Here is a 22,223-nt window from a genome sequence, read left to right as displayed (position 1 = left end):
GTAACAGAAGGGACACGGTGGCTCAGTGGGTTAGGACGCTGAGCCTGTCGATCAGAAGGTCGGCAGTTTGGCGGGTCGAATCTCGAGTGCTGCGTAACAGAGTGAGCGCCTGTTACTCGTCCCAGCTTCTGCTAACCTAGCAGTTCGAAAGCACGTAAAAATGCAAGTAGAAAAATAGGGACCACTCCGGTGGGAAGGTAACAGCATTCCATGTGCCTTTGGCGTCCAGTCATGCCAGCCACATGACCACGGAGACGTCCTCGGACAAGCACTGGCTCTTTGGCTTTGAAACGGAGATGAGCACCGGCCCCTAGAGTTGGAAACGACTAGCACGCATGTGTGGGGGAACCTTTACCTAAATGTAACAGAACAATGGCGTGCCTGTTCCTTCTTTTAATGAGCCTGGATAAATAGGTTGCAACAGAAACACTGAACACAAAAATCCATCTTGCCAAAAGAACCTAGCTCAAAATGTTTTCCCTCTTAAATAAATTGTTCATTTAAGGCTGCAATACTGTGTGGAAGGACTGGTGGCCAGCTTGACCTGACATCTATTTAGAGTAAACACATACAGACTTGCATTGTGTTATGCATCAAAATTTAATTTAATTTAAAATATGATGGTAAAGCTGTATGTATTTCAAAGCAAAAGCAGAGTTTCTGTGTTTCAGCACACTAATGTATTGATTGATAGAAAACAACGGAGATGGGATACAAATAGAGACAGATAGGGATAGAGACAGATAGGGAGAGGGATTGGCACCGGGACAAGGACAGGGACAGAGACAGACAGATAGAATGAATTATTTCAATTTATATAACTGCCCATCTCAAATTCACAACTCTGGACAACTAACAATATAAAAAGAACAAGATGTTATTTCAGGCGAGAACCCGAGGCACATCAACATATGCTACCTTTCCTCTACATAGCATCTTGATGTGAGATATTAGGGGAAATACCACTTACAGAGGGTAAAACCTTCAGCTGTCCTCAGCTGCAGAACGATACTGAGATATACTGAGGAGTGTGGTTGTGTGTTTGGGAAATGGTTAATGGGTGGTCTTCTTGTGTGGAAGTTGCATGGATTTGTCTTTAGCATGAAACCAGACCAGGTAACACCCCACAAAAGTCTACCCAGAGTAACTGTATTCTAAATTACAGTTTGAGAGTCAACTTGATATATATGCCTCCCAAAATATATGAACGGGTGTGGACACCAAACTCTCTTCCAAAAATCAAGATATGGGACAGGATAGGTTCCCCATGGACTGAAAGTTTAAAGATACATTATCCTTGAGTCATTGGCCTTCCCATTTAATTAATTAATTAATTTCTATGGCTACCCATCTCAGTCAATGACCCTTTTCTTTGCTTATGTCATAATCATAATCAAAATAGTAAAGTTGGAAGAGACCTTAGAGGTCATCTAGTCCAACCCCCTGCTCCCCCTATCACCAGAAGAAGTAACCTGGGTTGCTTCCTTTACCCTTAAGCTCAGAATTAAAAGGCAGAGAAGAGAGCCACCATCTTAAGTGCAAGTGTAGTTCTTAAGAAACCAGGTTAAAAACCAGGAAACTGAATTCTAGTCCCAGAGTAGAAATGAAAGCTGCCTAATGACTTCAGGCCAATTGCTCTTTTTCAGCCCAACTCACTCACTATTGTTCTGAAAATAGGAGGAGGAAGGAATATTAGGTATGTTTATTGCCTTGAGTAAAATAAGGGCAGTATACAAATAGAAAAAAAATTGCAGGTCTGTTGTTTCATTTCAGTGTTCCAAAGAAATACCGAAGGACTCCAAGAACACAAATTGTTATCCTTCACATGGGAAGAGACTGAGCTCCTGATGTCATTGGATGTGAACATTCACATATTCCTTTTATTCACAGCTTATTTCTATATTTACAAACTGTCTTATATGTTTTGAACTGAATTTCTGTGAAAAGAAGCAAGTATTTACTCGCAGTTACCCAAATATATGTTTTCTTCACACATCCCCTTTTTGTCTGTAAGGCTATATATTCAATTTATTGAATGGATAGCGTCCTATGCATGCCCAATTAGGTCTCCGGTCTGTTGGGAACTTTTTGATTTTGCTTTGTTTTACATTCTAAAAATAATTGGTTAGCAGTCAAAAGATTTCTTTCTAATGAAGTAAAGTGCACTGTCTGAATTACCTGTGTACAGTATGAGAAGGGTTTTTTGCAGACTGGGTTGCAATACCTGGTTGTAGCTGGCTGTAACTGCATAGAGCAGCCTCCTGCAAGAACAATTGTCAAGAGAAGTCATCAAAGATACAACTCTAAATGAGTTAGGAATATCCGTTGGTTATTTGCTGTGCTGCAACACTGCTTTTGAAAACGGTACATTTACATTATTCCCAAGATATGTTTGCAGAGGACATTTTAGCCTCCATTCTGCACTGTGAAAAGTCTCGTGCTTGCAGTCTCTTTGTATTTTTAAGGTATACAACTGATATTCTACAATTTTTATATAGAGAGATAAAATATGAATATGACAAATTGGTATTTCAAAACACAAATAATAAAAATTATTATAATCGTAAAACAGGCAAAATATTTAATAACTTAAGCTGCTGGTCTTCGATTCAGAAACTTTTTCTGCATGTATTAGCCAAACTTTTCTTCCCCCCCCCATAAATTATTATTTTTTTTTACAATTTTCTTCTGGAAAAACAGAATAGTATGGTTAATTTTTTAAACTGCATAATGCATGACATGATCTTGAAGCAACTTTTTAATCAATATATCAACAAGAATTTGTGCCCAAAGATGTGCAGCACAATAATACGTTTATAGTGGACACTTGACATCAGATGGCATTTATTCATATATACACATAATAAGTTGAAGGGAAGCATCCCAAATGCATCATTTTAGCTTAATAAAGACTCAGTCCACTTCCACTTAAGATGGCATATGGAACAAGCACAGAATCTGTCATTCTGCTTAGAAATGCCCATATGTTGATCAGATAAAAGATTCAACACTCACATTTGTATGTTGAATACACTCAGACATGCCATCTGATGTCAAGTGTCCACTATAAACTTATTGTGCTGCACGTCTTTTGGCACAACATACACAATTGTATGTTGAATACTCTCAGATTGAAATGGCAATCCCAGGTGAGACTGGAAGCCTCTATAAAAGAGGAGATGGTGAAGGGTACGTCTTACCATTCCCACCATTCCTTTCTCTCAAAGGGCAATTTCCTAACAAATAAGCAACTTTTTAATATTTGCCTAAAAACAAAGGTGAGGGGGCAGGACACGAAAGTGATACAGTGGGAACCTCTTTGTCATACTTCAGTATTATAATGTTAGAGAGGTTAGAAATGGACATAGTTATTTTTTATGAATTTTAGTTACTTTTTATGTGAGAAAAAGGGATTTGCTACCATGTTAGAATTTGAATAAAAGGCTAATAGGCTTCTTTCTTGTACGAAAAGCTGCCAGGAAGCGTAGGACATCTAGAGAAAGAGCTAGAACTACTGTATTGGGACTGCACAAATCTGGATGACCATCATATGACATCAAAGGCATTAGAATTCTCTACATCTCTTTGCTCTCCTTGATTCATTGGTTCAGTCTGCAAAAAAAGCATGAAGGAGGAATAAACCTGATAAACCTTTTTAAAGAGAAATAATTGCTCATATTCTATTGTATATTATCTGTTTATAGAGTATTACTATTATATAAAGTTTTAATTATCTGTAATCAGCTTGAACTGAAGATAGAGTATAATATGCAGCTTCCCTAACATATTGTCTTCCGGGTGAGGTTCAAGGTTTTGGTTATGATCTTTAAGTCCTTACATGGCATGGGTCCGGGATACCTCGAGGACCACCTGCTGCCGGCGTCGACTCCCCTCTGCCCTGTGCGTGCCCACAGAGAGGGCCTCCTCAGGGTGCCTCCAGTCAGGGAATGTCGATTGGTGGCCCCCAAGGGGAAGGCCTTCTCTGTGGGTGCCCCTGCACTATGGAACCAACTGCCGGTTGGGCTCCGGATGGCATCGGACCTCCGATCCTTCCGTCGCGGGTTGAAGACCCACTTGTTCGAGTTAGCTGGTCTGGCCTGAAGGGGTATTTGGGTTTTTTAATGGGTTTTATTATTTTATTATTGTTATATTTTAATTTGGGCATGGTTTAATTTTCTTTTAATTTTTGTATATCTATTTACTGTATATATGCCCTGTGAACCGCCCTGAGTCCCTAGGGAGAAGGGCGGTATAGAAATCCAATAATAAATAAAATAAATAAATAAATAAATATTATTGCTATCAGGAGAAGAACAGATAAGAGAGGCGACAGTTTTATTATTAGATCAGTGCAGAGTGTGTTGGTTGAAATAAATATAACATTAGATGTTGGTTAAAAATGCATACTCAAATGAGGCTCAGCTGCTATAAACTCCAATACTAAGCATAATGCCTTCCACCAAATACACATAAAACAGATCACAAAAATGGACTAGCTCCAGGACTGCAAATTTTCCATGAGTACCTAGAGAATTTGTGTCCCATTCAATAACTGAAGTACTTTTTTTCCTGGATAATCATGGATAAGGTGTTTATATTACAGTACGGCTTTTGGTGGCTTAATTTTAAGTTTTATTAAATTTGTAACACTATAACTAGAAATAAACTAAATGATGTGTTTTTTTTCCACAATTCTCCTGCTGAAAAATTGCAGAGTCCTCCAAATATATGACAGTCTCTCATTAAAATTCCATAAATAAATTCTCTTCTCACCAGCTGTGCTAGGCTCTACTCAGTTACAGACTAGATATTTGAACACTCCTCCTTTGCTCTTTCAGATTATTTTATTGCCCTCTCTAATGAGAAATGTAGTTACTGTTCAGTTCTTAGTATAAAAATTCATTTTTAAAAATTTCTCTGAGACAGAAAGGAGCATTTCCTAGGGAAAAATGTGCTTTGTCAAGGCTATGTTTATTTTTCAATAAACGAAGTTCCACTTTTGGAGATAAATATTCACTGCAGCTCAACAGTGGCCCTGGTTCTGGTCAACAATCAGTCTTTAAAATATCAACTTCAAAAATATCCATCAAAGGGAGCTGCACAAAATGTAGCACCTGTTTGTGTGGCATGAATCTGAAGGCAACAAACCATAGAAGCATGTGAACATGTGAGTCTTCCAGCAGTTCTATGCTGTCCACCATTCCCTGGAGCCTTACACCTGAGAGGATCAGTGGTAGAAACTACAATGAAATGGAGAATCAAACATTCCTGCTTTTCTGTGTGAGTTCTCATTCTTGTCTTCACAGTAATTTCTTTAATTGTATTGCCAGTATTAATTGAAATAAGCAATGTATTTGTGTAATGTAGAGTCATAATAGCACAATGAAGAGAAAGCAGCTGGAGATATTTGCTTTGAAGGAAACCTTTGGCCAAGTATTTGCTCTCTGCATGTGCCCCACACTATTTTTCATTGTACAGGTCGATTGCTCTGTGTGCACTGATGATTATGTGCATATATTCCTGCTTGGAGCTTTCGGCTGAACTCTTAAGTTTATTTAAAATATTTATATTTCTCCTTCATTTAATTTGAATCCATAAGGTAACTAGAAAGAAAATCACACTGGTACTATAAAAACAATACAGTAGAGCATCAAAAATGTACAAAACCGAAATGTCTGGCATTTTAAACTTCCCTGAAGAAAACAGTAATATTAATAAAATCCCTGAAGAAATTAATAAAACTAATATCTTTCTTAGAGAAAGAAGAGATAAAATATTGTAGACAAATGGAAGAGGAATATTTCAGGTTGGGGGAATGTGTTTGAGTTCTTCCAGACATCAGGACAAACACTTTCTAGATTTTAGAACACAATTATAAAAACACGATTATAAAAGAACACAATTATAAAAAAAGATCGAACAATAGAACAATATTTAAAGTAGAAATCAACATAGAACGAGGTGTACGATAAGGTGATACAATATCACCCATTCTTTTCTCAGCCTGCCTTGAAGAAGTATTTCACAAACTAGACTGGGCAAAAGATGGAATAAAAATCAATGGCACCTATTTAAATCACTTAAGATTTGGAGATGATATATTGTTCTCTTCTCACAAAACTCATAAGAGCTACAAAGACACATATAAGAGCTGCAATGTAATCATTTGGCTTAAAAATAAACCTGAAAAAGTGCCCGGTTATGTTTAATAAATTCACCAAAGGAAGAAATATATATATATATCTGGAGAAGAACTAGACACAGTAGACCACTACATATACCTTGGCCAATGGTTCTCAATAGAAGGTGATACAACAAAAGAAATTGAATGATGTGTTAAATGTGGCTGGCAGGCATTCGGCAAGCTAAGCAAAATTTTCAAGAAAAACACACACTCCCCCATGCCTGACAAGAAAAGCTTTCCAATCAGTGCGTGCTACCTGCTCTAACATATGACGGGGAAACATGGACACTAACTTCACAATCGATACAAAAGCTATAAATCAGGGGTCTTCAAACTTGGCCCTTTTATGACTTGTGGACTTCAGCTCCCAGAATTCCTCAGAAAGCATGCCTGGCTGAGGAATTCTGGGAGTTGAAGTCCACAAGTCATCAAAGGGCCAAGTTTGAAGACCCCTGCTATAAATGGTGCAAAGAGCCATAGAAAGATACATGCTCGGCATTATAAGACAAGCTAGAAAGACCTGCACATGGATTAGAGAACAAACAAAAGTATATGAGTATATTACTCATCAAGTGAGTAAAAGAAGTGAAATGGAAATGGGCTGGTCACATAGCAAGAAAGACTGATGGCAGGACCAAGGCAGTCATAGAATGGATCCCACTTGATAAAAGAGACCTAAAACAAGATGAATTAATGACATCAGCAGTATTGCGGGCCCAACTGGCAAAGGAAAAACTCAAGACCATATTGGTTGGAAATGTGCTGAAGAAGCCTTCATCCTACCGTGGATAGACAATGGCTAAAATGATGGTGGTGGTGGTGGTGGTGGTGATGATTGTTTTAGAACAAAGGAAAGTGTTATATAAACATAAAGCCATCTGCCAAGTATTTATATGAATTAGCAGCGAGCTACCAATATTCACTTTTGAAGCAAATGTTTCAAAGGATGTTGGCTCTGAAGCTACAGAAGTTTCTAGAAAATATCAGTTATCTGATTTTTTTTTTTTAAATATGGATTGAAACTCGTTTGAATCTATAATTGGCCTTGGGCCTCCATAAAGAGCAGAAGAATAAAAAAGTTTATTTATTCATTAAAAAAACCCCTTATATGGCTGGCTATCTCACAGAGTGATCCTAACAGCTCACAACAATGAATAAAAACAAGGTAAAAACGGTGCCAGAGTAACCATACTACTGACCCCAACTCAATCCTATCCTAGCACAGTGCTTGGGAGAATAGCAAAGTCTTAACTGACTTTTGAAAAGCCAAAATAGTAGAGGACCCTTGAATATCAGATGAGAGGCTGTTGCAAAGAGTTAGGGCAGCTACAGAGAAGGAACATCTCTTATGTCTCATCAGATGACAAAATTTAAGGAAAAGGTCCTGGAACATGCTCGCTTTATCTGATCTAGGGGGACAGGTAGATACATTGGGGAGAGGTAGTCCTGCAAGTAACTTGGCCTTGTGCAATGCTGGCCTTTAAAGATGATAACCAGCACATTGAATTGCAACCTAAAAGTATCTGGGGTCCAGTACAGCTCATGCAGCAATACTGTAAGATGGTCAAACTGTGGGATATGCAGAAGTCCAATCTCTGTTGCCTTCTGGACCAGTTGCGGTTTCTTGATGGTCTTCAAGGACAGGTTCATGTAGATCACATTGTGGTGACCCAATCAGGAAGAGGCTAAGCCATGTCTGGCTATGAGGAAGACCTGGAATTGGGTACAATCAGGATACAAGATGAATTTGAACCAAGTCTGCTTTGGCTCTGTAAGCTGCAAGTGCAGGAGGACCCTTCCCCCTCAAACTGTGTACCAATTCTGCCTGTTATTTCATCCAGAGTCAACTATGTCAGCTCTCTTCACTACCCACAGCCACTGTTTATTTATTTATTTATTTATTTAGTTATATTTATATACCGCCCTATTCCCTGAGGACTCAGGGCGGTTTACAGGGAATTAAAAATCCAAAATACAAAAATTAAGAACCAAATTAAAAAATATTAAATTAACCCTGTAGTCAGTTAAAAAGAACCCCAAATTAAAAATTCCTCCTCAGTCTGGGCCCGAGAGCTCGAAGAGCCAGGTCTTCAGGCCCCGGCGGAATGATCGAAGGTCGGGGGCAGTTCTCAGCTCCACCGGCAGCTGGTTCCAGAGGGCAGGCGCTCCCACCGAGAAGGCCCTATCCCTGGGTGTCACCCGCCGGCAGTCTCTTACCGGCGGGACCCTGAGCAGACCCTCCCTGTGGGAGCGCACTGGGCGAAGGGCATTTGATGCCGGCAGCAGGTGTTCCCTCAGATATCCCGGACCCAGGCCATGTAGGGCTTTATAGGTGATAACCAGCACCTTGAATTTCACCCGGAGGGCAACCGGAAGCCAATGCAGCTCACGGAGTAGAGGTGTTACATGGGAGTATCGGGAAACCCCCATTACAACTCGCGCGGCCGCATTCTGCACCAGTTGAAGCCTCCGAGTGGTCTTCAAGGGCAGCCCCATGTAGAGAGCGTTACAGTAGTCCAAACGGGAGGTCACAAGCGCATGAGTAACTGTGCGTAGGGCGTCTCGGTCCAGATAGGGACGCAACTGGCGCACCAGGCGAACCTGGGCAAAAGCCCCCCTGGTCACGGCTCCTATATGGTCTTCAAAATTGAGCCGTGAATCCAGGAGGACGCCCAAGTTGCGAGCCCTATCGACGGGGGGTAACACCTCACCCCCCATCATTAAGGATGGAATAACTTGGTTAACCCGAGATGCCGATATGCACAGCCACTCAGTCTTGGCGGGATTGAGACGAAGCCTGTTTCTCCCCATCCAGACCTGAACCGCCTCCAGGCATCGGGACATCACGGAGAGGGCATCACTGGGTTGGTTCGGGGTGGAAAGAAAAAGTTGGGTATCATCAGCGTACTGATGATACCCCACCCCAAAACCACGAATGATCTCGCCCAGCGGCTTCATATAGATGTTGAACAGGAGAGGCGAGAGAACCGACCCCTGAGGGACTCCACAAATGAGAGACCTCGGGGCGGATCTCTGCCCTCCTGTCAACACCGACTGCGAGCGGCCCTGGAGGTAGGAGAACCACCGTAAAACGGTGCCTCCCACTCCCAGCCCCCTGAGACGCCGCAGTAAGATACCATGGTCGATGGTATCGAACGCCGCTGAAAGATCTAATAGGACCAGGACAGAGGAGCAACCCCCGTCCCTAGCCCTCCAGAGATCATTCACCAGCGCGACCAATGCCGTCTCCGTGCTGTGTCCGGGCCTGAAGCCCGATTGGTACGGGTCCAGATAATCAGTTTCCTCCAGGAACAGAGGGAGCTGATGCGCCACCACACTCTCAACAACCTTCGCCAGAAAGCGAAGGTTGGAGACTGGACGGTAGTTGTTTAAAACAGCCGGGTCCAAAGCAGGCTTCTTGAGAAGGGGTCTCACCACCGCCTCCTTCAAGGCGGCAGGAAAGACACCCTCCTTCAAGGAAGCAGTTATTACTGCATGGAACCAGCCTCGTGTTCCTTCCCGAGCCGCATAAGCTAGCCAGGAGGGGCACGGATCCAACAAACAGGTGGTGGTGCTCAGTCTCCCCATGATCCTGTCCACATCATCAGGGGAAACAGGGTCGAACTCATTCCAGATAACGTGCTCAAGACCGCCTGATTCCTCCACATTAGACTCTGCCCAGTCAGAGTCCAAGCCGGTCCGGATCCGAGCGATTTTGTCCGCCAGATGATTACTAAACTCCTCGGCTCGTCCCTGCATGGGATCCTCTCTCACCTCCTGGTTAAGGAGGGAGCGAGTCACCCTAAACAGGGCGGCCGGGCGATTATCTGCGGACGCGATAAGGGCGGCAAAGTAGTTAGACTTCGCCGTCCTTATCACCGCAAGATAAGACCTTATAAAGGTTCTTAACTGCAATCGGTCGGATTCCGATCGGCTGGATCTCCAACCGCTCTCTAGACCTCGTCTTCGCCGCTTCATCTTCCGGAGCTCCACAGAGAACCATGGGGCGCAACGGGATCTGCGTCGGGTCAGAGGTCGCATGGGTACAACGCAGTCGAGTGCCCTGGTGGCTGCCGTTTCCCAGGCCTCCACCAGGGCATCGACTGGGCTGTGGGTAAGGGTGATAGGTATAGGCCCAAGCGCCCTCTGGAACCGATCTGGGTCCATTAGGCGCCTGGGGCGGAACCACCTGGTCGGCTCCGCCGCCCAGCGGCGGGGGATGGCATGACGGAAAACTAGCCTCAGGAGGTAGTGGTCTGACCATGACAGAGGGGTGATGGACGGAGAACCCCCTCCCAGATCATCCAGCCACTGTCCAGACAGAAACACCAGGTCAAGAGTGTGACCCCCCTCATGAGTCGGGCCCTCAATAACCTGGGTCAGGCCCATGGCTGTCATGGAAGCCATGAACTCCCGAGCTAACTCCGACGACCCTCCCAGTGATGGCAGGTTGAAGTCACCCAGGACTACGAGCCTGGGGAACTCCACCGCCAGCCCTGAGAGGGTGTCGAGCAGCTCGGGCAGGGCTGTTGCCACACAGCTGGGCGCCAGGTATGTAAGCAACAAGCCCAACTGAACCTGAGGACCACACCTCAAGAGGAGGGTCTCACTCCCGGCCATCTGGACAATGGTGGCCTCCCGGGGACACAATGTCTCCCGAATAACCACTGCCACCCCACCACCCCTGCCCTGAGCCCGTGGCTGGTGCAGCACCCGGAAACCCGGCGGGCATAACTCAGTGAGAGGCACCCCTCCCTCCGAGCCCAGCCAAGTTTCCGTGATGCACGCCAGATCCGCACATTCCTCCTCGATCCGATCACGGATGAGGGGAGCTTTATTAACTACGGATCTAGCGTTAAAATAGACCAGCCTGAGCTCAGGGGCCTGATCACCCTCATCCCCGGGTAAGAGGGTGCTAACCGGAGGGTCGGAGCGCGCCACCGCTCGAAGATAGCGGGGGCGCGATCCCAGATGTTGATATGACCCTCCTCGCAAACACCTGCTGCCATACCCTATCGCCGTGGGGATTCGATACCCCACCCCCACATTCCCAGCGCCAGCAGCCACCTCCCCCAACCCCGTCCCACCAGGACCTCTAACAGGACCAGACTGAGTGCCGGTTACAAGTTCCCTCCCCATCCCCCCCTCCCTCCCCCTCCCTAACCTCCTAAAATAACCGGCTAAAAATCTGATCAGGGGCCTCTTAGCGCGTCTTAACTCGAGGCCCCTATCCAAGCCCAACCACCTCTCGGAGTCCCAAGGCTTGGGCCCGTCATTAAGGGGAGTATGAAAACAGGCGACAGGTTGCGCCCATGAGGCAGGAACCGCCCTAAGGGCATACAAGTCCGCTTCGGAATAACGATGGATCATATAGCATTCAATTAGTCTCTTGGGGCTGATGTTGAAAATATAGCCAAAGGATTGTTCATTGATGGTACGAAGATGGAAAAAGAACAGGTCCAGTGGGCATATCTCTCAATCTGCAAAGCCATCTCAGCTCTCACCCGAGATGGAGTTCCAAGGGACAACCTCAGCCGTCCTCTCACTCCGGCTGAGGAGTCTAACTGGAACAGAGAGAGAAAAGGGGAGTCCTAAGCCAGGCCCACCCCAACTGGTCTCCCACACCAGTGAGGTGGTCGCTGACCAGACCAGAACCGTCCTCCCACCACGGTTCGGTCCCGTCCACACTGGATTATCCATAGGGGGATCTTAGTTCCCATCAGGTATGGAGCTAGCCGTAATGCCTGCCTGTCAACAAAAGAAGTAAGGAACAGGCAGGCCAGGCCTCTGTCAATCCTCACAACGCCAGCCCGCACCGCCAGTCTGGGGGGGGGAGAACAAAACATTCTCTCCCCAATGTCCATCCACCAGTCCAAGCCATCCTTCAACGGCGGAAAGTGATCCCAGCAGTCATGTTGGGTCCTGGAATTCACTAACATGTCCGCCGGGGCCGATGACCAGGCCCACAATCTGCAACCACCATCCGGGAGAAGAAGGAGGCTCCTCGCCACCAAAGAACGATGTCGGTCAGCAGGTGGTCGTAAAAAGGATCTCCATCCGGTGGGGTCGTCGCCGCTGCCCCTCCGACAAGCAGAGGGTATCCACGGCGAACAGGCAGAGGAAAGAAGGCAGGTGAGGCGTCCCGGGCTGCACGGCGCTGTAGAGGTGATTGACGCCATAACAGAGCTCAACAGGTCAGCAGAGATTGTCAGCGCTGCTCATTCAGATCAACAGGCCGCTAGCTCGGGGGGGGGAGGCTCAGCGTCATGAAAAGTAGCGTCCAGGAGCCGTTTCAAAGATCCCCCAATCCCTAAAGTCGCCTCAATCCGCAAGCAGATAAAAAACAGGCAGACGTCCCGAGTTTCACAGCGAAGCAGCGCTCAGCGCCATAATAGAGCTCAGCAGTTCGGCAGGCAGTTCTCAGTTCTCAGCGCCGCTCGATTGAATCAACAAGCCGCTATTCCGGAGGGGGGGGCTCAGCGCTACGAAAAGCAGCGCCCAGCAGCTGTTTTGAAAAACCCCCAATCCCAAAGTCGCCTCGGCCAGCAACAGCATGAAATCAGCTCAGCCAGCAGCAGATGAAAAGAAGCAAGGCAGACATCCAGGATTCACAGTATAGCTGCGCTCGGCGCCATCGTGAGGCCGGCAGATCGGCAGACGGCAGATGTTAAAACGCCGCTAATTCAAAGGGGGGGGCTCAGTGCCACCGAAGACAGCACGTAGCAGCTGTTTTTAGCTCCCCCACCACCAGAATCGCCTCAACATACCTAGGGCTTCCCGAAGCAAATTCCTTTGGGGCCCTCGAAGAGCGCCCGAAGCTTAAGTTGCGGCCGTCGCCATCTTGGGCAAAAAAAAAAAAAAAAAACTTCTTTTACTCACTTGATGAGTAATATACTCATATACTTTTGTTTGTTCTCTAATCCATGTGCAGGTCTTTCTAGCTTGTCTTATAATGCCGAGCATGTATCTTTCTATGGCTCTTTGCACCATTTATAGCAGGGGTCTTCAAACTTGGCCCTTTGATGACTTGTGGACTTCAACTCCCAGAATTCCTCAGCCAGGCATGCTTTCTGAGGAATTCTGGGAGCTGAAGTCCACAAGTCATAAAAGGGCCAAGTTTGAAGACCCCTGATTTATAGCTTTTGTATCGATTGTGAAGTTAGTGTCCATGTTTCCCCGTCATATGTTAGAGCAGGTAGCACGCACTGATTGGAAAGCTTTTCTTGTCAGGCATGGGGGAGTGTGTGTTTTTCTTGAAAATTTTGCTTAGCTTGCCGAATGCCTGCCAGCCACATTTAACACATCATTCAATTTCTTTTGTTGTATCACCTTCTATTGAGAACCATTGGCCAAGGTATATGTAGTGGTCTACTGTGTCTAGTTCTTCTCCAGATATATATATATATTTCTTCCTTTGGTGAATTTATTAAACATAACCGGGCACTTTTTCAGGTTTATTTTTAAGCCAAATGATTATACTGTTTGTTAGGGTTAACAAAACCCTTATAGCTTCCAGGCACTGAGCCAGAACTTGCCTGACCATCCACCTCTCCCATCCACCTCTCCCATACTAAGAAGTGGCTTCCTAAAAACCTCCTTGGCCAGCCACCTTCTTAAAAAGATTTAATAAATTAATGAGTTTGGGTCACACAAGGTCCATGATCATTGCTAATCCCATAAAAAAATCAGTGTTAAAATTAATAATTGAAATTTAAGTTCAGAAGAGGGAAATAATGGGAAATAAATGAGAGAGGCTTTCTAAATGCTTTTTATATTACTTCCTTTGTGGAAGTCCTTTCTTTTTTCTTTCATTGCAGTATCAAATTCCAAAGAGAAAAAAGAAACAATTTTAAATGCTTACAAAATAACGATTGCAAGTATTGATTATCGGCGACTAATGACTTTATATTAAAATCTGCAGGCTAATATGTGACATAGTATTATATTTTTCTAGTTTCCATTCTTAAAGAATTTGAATGTGATGCTTTCCCCTGTATTTGCAATTTACTTCTATGGAGGTGCACAAATTTGTAGATCTTTTGGGAACAGCTGAACAGAACAATTTTTTCTGTACACAGCATGTCACACATTAGAAGGAAGATTGGATGGCAGCATTTACAGTTTTTCTTATCTCTTTCCTGCTCTATAATGGTCATCCAGATTTTTATAGCCCAGGTCTTAAAAACAACAAACTGAGAGTGAAATGGCGACATACCTGGATAATTCCAGGTAATGTTTGCCTGTTCGTATGATGGAATGTGCTCCTGGAGAAGCAGAGGGGGAGAGTTATCGGAACACAGAGATTTCCCAGAGAATGACCTAGATTAAGAGATTGCACAATCCTTAGCTGGAGGGGCAAGGGTGAAGAGGTTCAGGGAAGCCACACCCTGGAATCTCTCAGGGTAGATCTGGTAGGTTAGAAGGTTACAACTTTAGTTTGGCAAGATTCTGTCCATTAGGTATAAGCAAATAGAGGATTGGACTCAACTGGATTTCGATGTCTCTTCCCTAGGCTTAGGTCTAATAGTTTCAGAAGGCATGGATTTTCTTTAAAAAAAAGAAGAAGAAGAAGAAACAGGGGGAAAAACTACACTGGTCTGCACTTTGGAAAGGTCCTTGGATCTCATGCTAGGATTACCAAAGGAAGCCCAGGCGATTATACCTACCATAGCTCCTACACATGGAATGCTCTTTGCACTGGTGTTCCAGAGACACTGACAGCACAGCATTTACATACGTCTTACAAACTTACCTCTGTATTCAGATCTTCCTCGTTTTAGGACTGAACATTTTAATTTAGCCCTGTGGTTCCCATTCTCAGCTTCCTCATGTTATAATTAAGATATTTTAATGACTGGGAGTTTTATATATTTTGCAGTTGCAATATTGTTTTTTACATACATTGAACTAGTGTAATCATTTGATTATTGATAAGAAATGAGATATGGAAAGAAGAGGTTTTTTATGTGAAGTATTGGATAAAGTTATTAAGTTATTCAAATTGTTTAGACTTGTCTGGAGGGTGAAGGGAGTCATCTTTTATGTCCGTCTATCTATCTATCTATCTATCTATCTATCTATCTATCTATCTATCTATCTATCTATCTATCTATCTATCTATCTATCTATCTATTTATCTATCATCTTTTTCTTTTATTTTTCTATCTCTTTTCACTTTTCTTTTTCTTTTCTTTACTGCTTATATTTTCTTTAGTTTGTATTAATTTTTTATCTTTGTATTTGTAAACTTTAATAAAATTATTATTTAAAGAAGGAACTAATATAAAATTGGAAATAGAGAGGGTGGTGAAGGTGATGGTAATATTGATGATAACAATGACATTGCTGAGCACACTTACCTGTAACATTCAACCTATCAGAACGCTGGCACCACACTGTGCGTTCATTATCTTGCCAAGGACTCGTTTTCCATACATAATTATAGCATTTTCCTCCTATAGTTCAAATAAGGCAACAGTTTATATGTACCTGAGATATATCATTTTTTTTCTTTTTTAATAAAACTAAACATTCTTAAGTAAATTCAAATGAAAACTAGTAAACAAGACATATCCAAGGAGGAGAAATACAAAAATTGTAGAGTTTGCTGTTCTGGTGATTTAACTTTCTGTAGTTGTCTATCTATTCTATCCCATTTTTTTCCTTCTTTCTAAGGACTGTAAATAGATTCCCGGTCTCTGCTTGCTTTTTCAAACATTTTTCTTAATAAACATCTTTTGATGGGGAAGGGGAAAGAGGGTTTGGAAACATTACAATAAACTACAGGAACGATAACAAGAAAACAATTTAGAAGCAAACTCTTCTGTGAGATAAGAACTGTGGTTTACAGTGTTCCCTACCTGAGCAAGGCCTGGTCTCCAATTCTTGTTCAGGACATCTGCCTTGATTTTCAAAAGACTGAATTATAAATGTTCTTGATCGAGACTGACGACCCATGCTCTCAAAGCCCCTGCCATCGATGCATGTTAATTCACAAGAGCTCCACTCTGACCACTCAGATAAATGACAGTCACCTTGTAGTAAAAAAATGAAGAAAAAAGGGGAACATGGACTTTACTAATGGATGTCTCTATACTCTCTCTTCAGTTATGACATCAGAAAGAACCTATAGCTTATCGAAGCCAGGAACGGTCTTGTATATTCTGGGATCCTCTATTGCAACAACCGCAGACTATGCTGCAGAACGTTGGTGAGAAAAGAGCTCAGAAATGGTGGTATGGTTCCCTGTATTTCAAATGTCGGAATCCCTCTCTCTTCCTGTCTCTGTCCCAGTCTCACTCTCTCTTACACACATAAATCCAGGACTAACTCAAAATTAACAGCACAAAGAAATCTACAACTGATGGGCACCATCCCTCTGCAAAATCCTGGCCCAACCATGTGCCACTATAGAAACACTCATTTTGTAATTTCCCCTTCATTACAGTCCGAAATATCCCAAGAAGTGGATGAGTGGTTTTTTTTTTATTTTATTATTAAACTTATACGCCCCCATCTTGCCTACTCATCTACTTGACCCAATCCAATTCCCGCTCAGTTCGAGATATCCAGTATAGGATGTGGTCAGGCCTCCTAACAACAGCCAGCCTTGCCAATAACAATGAAAACAATGAGTTTAATTTTAAAGCAACAATTGGAACTTTTTGGTGCTGGGGGCTACCCTTTTTAAATTATTTTTTTTTTGTGGCAGCTGAAGAATATAATGAGGTGATAGATGAGAATGTAGTGTATAGATTTGTGGAGTGGGAGAGAACTGCTTTTTTATGGTAGCTATGCTGAAACCTCTCAGTCCTTTGTTAGATTGCTTTACTATTATGCTAAATTATTTAAAACATTTTCAACATTTCTTGTTGTGTTATAACATACCGACAAATTTCGGCAGTACAATTTCATAAGACTGCGTGGGGAATTCTAAAAAAGAAGTGGAGGTTGCATGCGATCCCTGCTCTTAAGCTGTAGGAATGGTTGAATCAAGCATGTCAGGTATGTTAATTTTTTTCACCACCTAAATGTCCGTGACCTAATTATTAGCATATCATCTACTGTATTTTTCAAACTCGAGTTCTTAAAAGCTCTTTTGCGTGTTTGTGCTAATCACAAAAAATATATTAAACTTTAATACAGCTTTGGGAATTTTGTTTTCTCTAAATCAAGCTGAACCCTAGACTAACTACCTGAAACTTTCCTTGCAAACAACTCTTTCTTCACTTGGGTGTTTCTCACATACACACATACAAAGTGGGGGCGGGGGGGAAGAGTATACTACTTCAGTTAAGGCAAAAAGGTGCTTAAACCAGATGTACCCTTTCTGAGTATGTGTTGTTGGACTGCCATACAATTCTAGGAAACGATGCAACTGCTATGGTCCATCAGCACTGTAGATGATCCAAAGCACATTCCTACCATTCAGTCTAAAGATTTACAGTACATTGCTCTCTGATAAAATGTGCATTGCATAAGTTAAAGAATTGGGGAATGCTGACCTCTGGACTATAGTCCATCTGCAAGGACTTTCTGTTTATTTCTACTCTCAAATTCCATAACGATATTATCCCTCCATCTGGATCTATATTACCTATGTTAAAACAGTAGAGTTCAGAGAGATTTTATAATAGGCTATAGGCAGTGCTTTTTTTGTAAAAGAAAAAGCTGCCGGAACTCACACATGTCATACAACCCACCTTGCCTACCCTACAGGGTTCCATCCAAAAAAGGTGCCGGAACTCCGTTCTGAGCATTCTATGAGAAAAAAAGCCTTGGCTATAGGTAAGTTTAAGATAAAAGGTTAATTCCGCAAAAACAAAAGGGACCACTCTCTCATGAAAGGCTGCAGTCCAAATGAATAGGGACATGGCAACTTATAGTGACCAGAAGATTCTGATCATGGATGGATCCTGAGCCCAAGGTCAGCAAAGTCAGAGCCAAAACTGGGTGACATTTTAAAAGCAGAAGGCTTCTGGACCATAGGTTCATCGTGCCAGACTTAAAGGTCAGTATCAGGAGAAAAAAAACGTAGTCTTTTGTGTGATTGAGTTCTGATTAGTCATCTTTAAGGTTGGACAGTAATTCATCAAAAGCGAGGATGTATAGAACAAACTGCAGGTCTATGCCAAACCACCTATTTACTTGGAACATCACATGCAACTGGCCATAGCTATTTATCATCAAAATGATGAAATACGGTCCTTCTCAGAGTTTACCTGGACAAGGGACAGAACATGGAAGTTGAAGCAAATTCTCTTTAGGGGGAAGCTCTTCACATAGGGTGCTCTCAACTTGCTTAAATGTTGATGACGACGTGCCATCATGTACCACACACAGCAGGTTTCGTATCTGGATTCCATCTCCACATTGTCCACCCTAATGGAGGGGGAAAATAGAGGTTATCAAAACAACTTGCTATATAAATAACTACACTTTTCATGCTGTATATACCTTAATCCTAGAAACAATGCAGAGTGTTTGCAAATCAGGCAACGCTTCTTGCAGTAGGCAAGAACGCTTAAAAAATGTATGTAAAAGCGGTCTTTTCTACTTCCATTTTTGTGTTCCGTCCCTTGCAGTTGATAAGTATTCTGCAATGTTGTTAAAGGACCATTGTCTAATGAATAGCTCTTCTTTTGGTGGAGGCAAGGAAAAAGGTAGCCATGCTCTTTTTACTCTTGAACAGGGATCTCCAAACTTGGCAACTTTAAGACTTGTGGACTTCAACTCCCAGAATTCCCCAGCCAGCATGGGGAGTTGAAGTCCATAAGTCTTAAAGTTGCCAAGTTTGGAGACCCATGGTCTTAAAGTACACATAATAATTAACTTTTGAAGATAATATGGATTCAGAAGGACTAAAGCCTCATTGGGTATATTGCCTGCTCTGCCAATAATGTAAATGCAGAAGAAAAAGTGTTTTGGGTTTTTTTCTCAAAACATGTCCCTTTATAACATGTTAAACCTTCCTCACTTTTGCACATCTTCCTGGTTATGGCCCAATTAGCCTGACATGATTAATGCTAAGCAGATCTCATCTTCTCCCTTCTCTGAAATAATTGAGTGTGGAAATCTAAAGCACTTTAAAACCAATGCTAGACACTGGATCAAAATGTTTTGAATGAACAATAATTTAAAAGATAAAGGGGGAAGGGTAGAATGACGTGTAAAGCAAAGAGATGCATGCCAACTGCAGTGTGAAAAAAGGGAGGGCCTACATGAGATCCATGCTGAGAAAGCAAAAGTACAGCTGTTTGATGCTTCACAGTTCACATCAGCGTTTACATTTTCAGACTGTTAGGGGGAATAAAAAGTAATCATTTCCAGGAAAAAAGTCAGAGTCAGCACTTCAGGCTACTGAAGCTTTAAACCGTATTGTTTCAAGGCCTTTCGAAGTATTGAAAGAGGCTACACGGTATTCTTAGTGCAAAAGTCAATTTCCTTGGTAGCAGGGTTCTCTGAAATTAAATCCTGCTTTGATCTTGGCACGCTGATGCAAACCCCATCTATGACCCTCACTGGTCTGCTATTACAACTGTACAGCTCTTTGACCTTTGATATTAAATTAGTTTTTGGTCGCCTGCCTCAGTTGTATTTATGACTGTTCCCTACTTTGTTAAGACTTTTCAATAACGCTAAATTAACACCGTCCTCTTAACTTTCAAAACCAGGATCAAATTGCCTCATCAATGTGGGTTGCAATCAAGTTCAGTTTCTACCTGTTGTTCCAAGGTGATGTTTTACAAACTTCAAGTACCTCAACTCTGCACGGGGACCACTCTCCAAGAACCCAGCTATAGCAGGGTTTTGCAACACAACTGCGGAACTGAGTAAGATCAGCTGGACAAGGTCTCCCTTCTCCTTGGGCTTCCATAATTATAGATCGGGTACGGAGCATCTGACCTAAAGAAGGAAAGAAGATTAGTGAATACCTTGTATTTTAATATTTTCTGAACTTTTCTCAGCAGTTTTAAAATACTGATAAGTCATTGGGAAAGGAGGTTATGATGGTGTGCTCAGTCCTATCTCTTTAATTCTTTTAAACTAAAACTGATAAGGCTAAAATAACTGAAGGCTTGAATTGGGCTGTGCAAGAGCAAGCTGTTTGGACTAATGCAATCAAGGCCAGAATTGAAAAAATCATCCAATGATTCAAAGTGCAGATTGTGTAAAGAAGCAGAGGAAACAATAGATCGTATATTCAGCTTGTGCAAGACTGCACAAACTGATAATAAACAATGCAATAACCCAGTCACCAAAATGATTCACTGGAATATTTGTAAAAATGACCATGTGCCAGTAATGAAAAAAATGGTGGGAACATAAAGAGATAAAAAGTAGTCAAAAATGAGCAGTGAAAAGTAGCCAAAAATATCGTGGGATTTCTGAATACAGGTTAATAAAGTCTTGGCTCATAACACACCAGATATAATTGCAGTGGAAAAGAAGAAAATTGTGGATAATTGATGAAGCAATACCAGGAGACAGTGGAATGAAAGACAAAGAATTGGAGAAGATCACAAAGTATCAAGATCTGAAAAGTGAAACTGAAAGATTATGGCATAAACTGGCTGTGGTGATTCCAGTGGTTATTGACACACAGGGTGCTATACCTGTTATGACTCTCATAACAGGAATCAATTCTACTTCCTTCTCCTTTGGTTTCTGACCTGTTCTGCTCTGCTTAGCATCTTTTCTGACTCTCCCTCCATCCAAAAATGGAGGAAAACTGATTCAGATTCTAAGCGGTAGACATGCGGATAACTCAGGGTTTCCTAACACTTTGTTATTGGCGAAATAGAGTTTATTGTCTTTCGCATCAGCACTAGCCTCAAGAATTCCTTCTACAAAATTAATTCTCCTGACTTTACACATTTGCTCTGTTGTACAAAACCACTCTCTATACAAAACCATTTGCCGATCAACACAATTTCCATCCGCCTTGCACACACGGTTGATGACCAGCAGTGAAAGCAAGTGTAAGGCACTGCACTGGGAAAGGCTGAGTATAAATGTTTCTGCCCTCTCCCCACCTTCCCATGGTCTCAAATGAATATCACTAGACTAGAACTAGTATGGTATAATGTTAAGGCTAGAAACTGCTAGATCTTGAGTCCTAGTCACACCTTAGGTATAAAGCCAGCTGGCTGACCTTGGACCAGTCAGTCTTTCTCAGCCCTAGGAAGCAGGCAATGTCAAACCACTTCTGGGAATCTTGCCAAGAAAACTGTAGGGACTACTTCAAACAGTTGCCAGGAATCAAAACTGATGTGAAGGCACAGACATGCACAAAAGAAGAACAACAACAATTCCTGAACTGAATCTGCTTCCAGGCATCCAGAGAAGGTCTGCTGAGAGTCACTAGTCCTTATGGTGATCCTGGGGTGTGGGTAACAGAGGCCTTCTTTGTGACAATCACTATTTTGAAGAATGAACTTCTCCCAGAGGTATGAGCAGTGCTCACCTTGCTAACCAGCAACTTAACCACCTACATTTGTCCCCTAACTCAGTGACTCCAGCACTGAGGGAATCTCTTAATTTCTAATTTTGGTGTTATGCCTTTATTTTTAGTTTAGATTTTTATTGCTGTTCAGAGTTCTCAGGATTGGGACAGATTATGCACAGATGGAAATAAACAAACAAGCAAGCAAACAAACAAACATATAGGAATCTTGAGGGGGAAAAATGCTTAATTACCAAAACCATCAGAATGGGTACTTCCCAACCTATGATACAAAACCATGTAATATCTTTATTTATATACTTTTTCAAATAATTATTTCTCTGAAGGTTAATTATGGGAAAAAGGAAATTAGCTGAATAATAAGGATTTCTCTTTGGGTAATTATTCATTGCATTCTACCTTATTTTTACTGATTACCTTACCGAGGAGAAATATGAAAGTAGTGCTATCTACTGATTTGTCATAAATGCTGTTAAGCCTTGGCCTAAAAAGAAGGCACTTAAAATGAGTTTAATTAAGGAAACAATGAAGCATTTCTTTCAGATGCTTCTAATTAGCAAAGATGAGCTGACA

The 22,223-nt window shown here is 42.4% G+C and overlaps 1 protein-coding gene across 1 annotated transcript in view; it reads right to left on the bottom strand.

The window, feature by feature from the left end:
- THSD7B (thrombospondin type 1 domain containing 7B) overlaps nucleotides 1–22,223 on the bottom strand; it is a gene marked incomplete at its 5' end in the record, with an annotated part of 466,043 nt that overhangs the window by 5,573 nt on the left and 438,247 nt on the right. Inside the window, 5 exons of the mRNA XM_083351680.1 lie at nucleotides 2,179–2,261; nucleotides 15,544–15,639; nucleotides 16,045–16,218; nucleotides 18,406–18,565; nucleotides 19,944–20,089. Of these exons, the coding sequence (XP_083207806.1) occupies nucleotides 2,179–2,261; nucleotides 15,544–15,639; nucleotides 16,045–16,218; nucleotides 18,406–18,565; nucleotides 19,944–20,089 (659 nt within the window). The remainder of the gene's footprint in view (nucleotides 1–2,178; nucleotides 2,262–15,543; nucleotides 15,640–16,044; nucleotides 16,219–18,405; nucleotides 18,566–19,943; nucleotides 20,090–22,223) is intronic.

This window comes from Vipera ursinii, assembly GCF_947247035.1.
Source record: "Vipera ursinii genome assembly, chromosome: 1".
NCBI lineage: Eukaryota > Metazoa > Chordata > Lepidosauria > Squamata > Viperidae > Vipera > Vipera ursinii.
The sequence above is the reverse complement of the archived record's forward strand: the minus strand, read 5'-3'. Positions and strand labels throughout refer to the sequence as shown.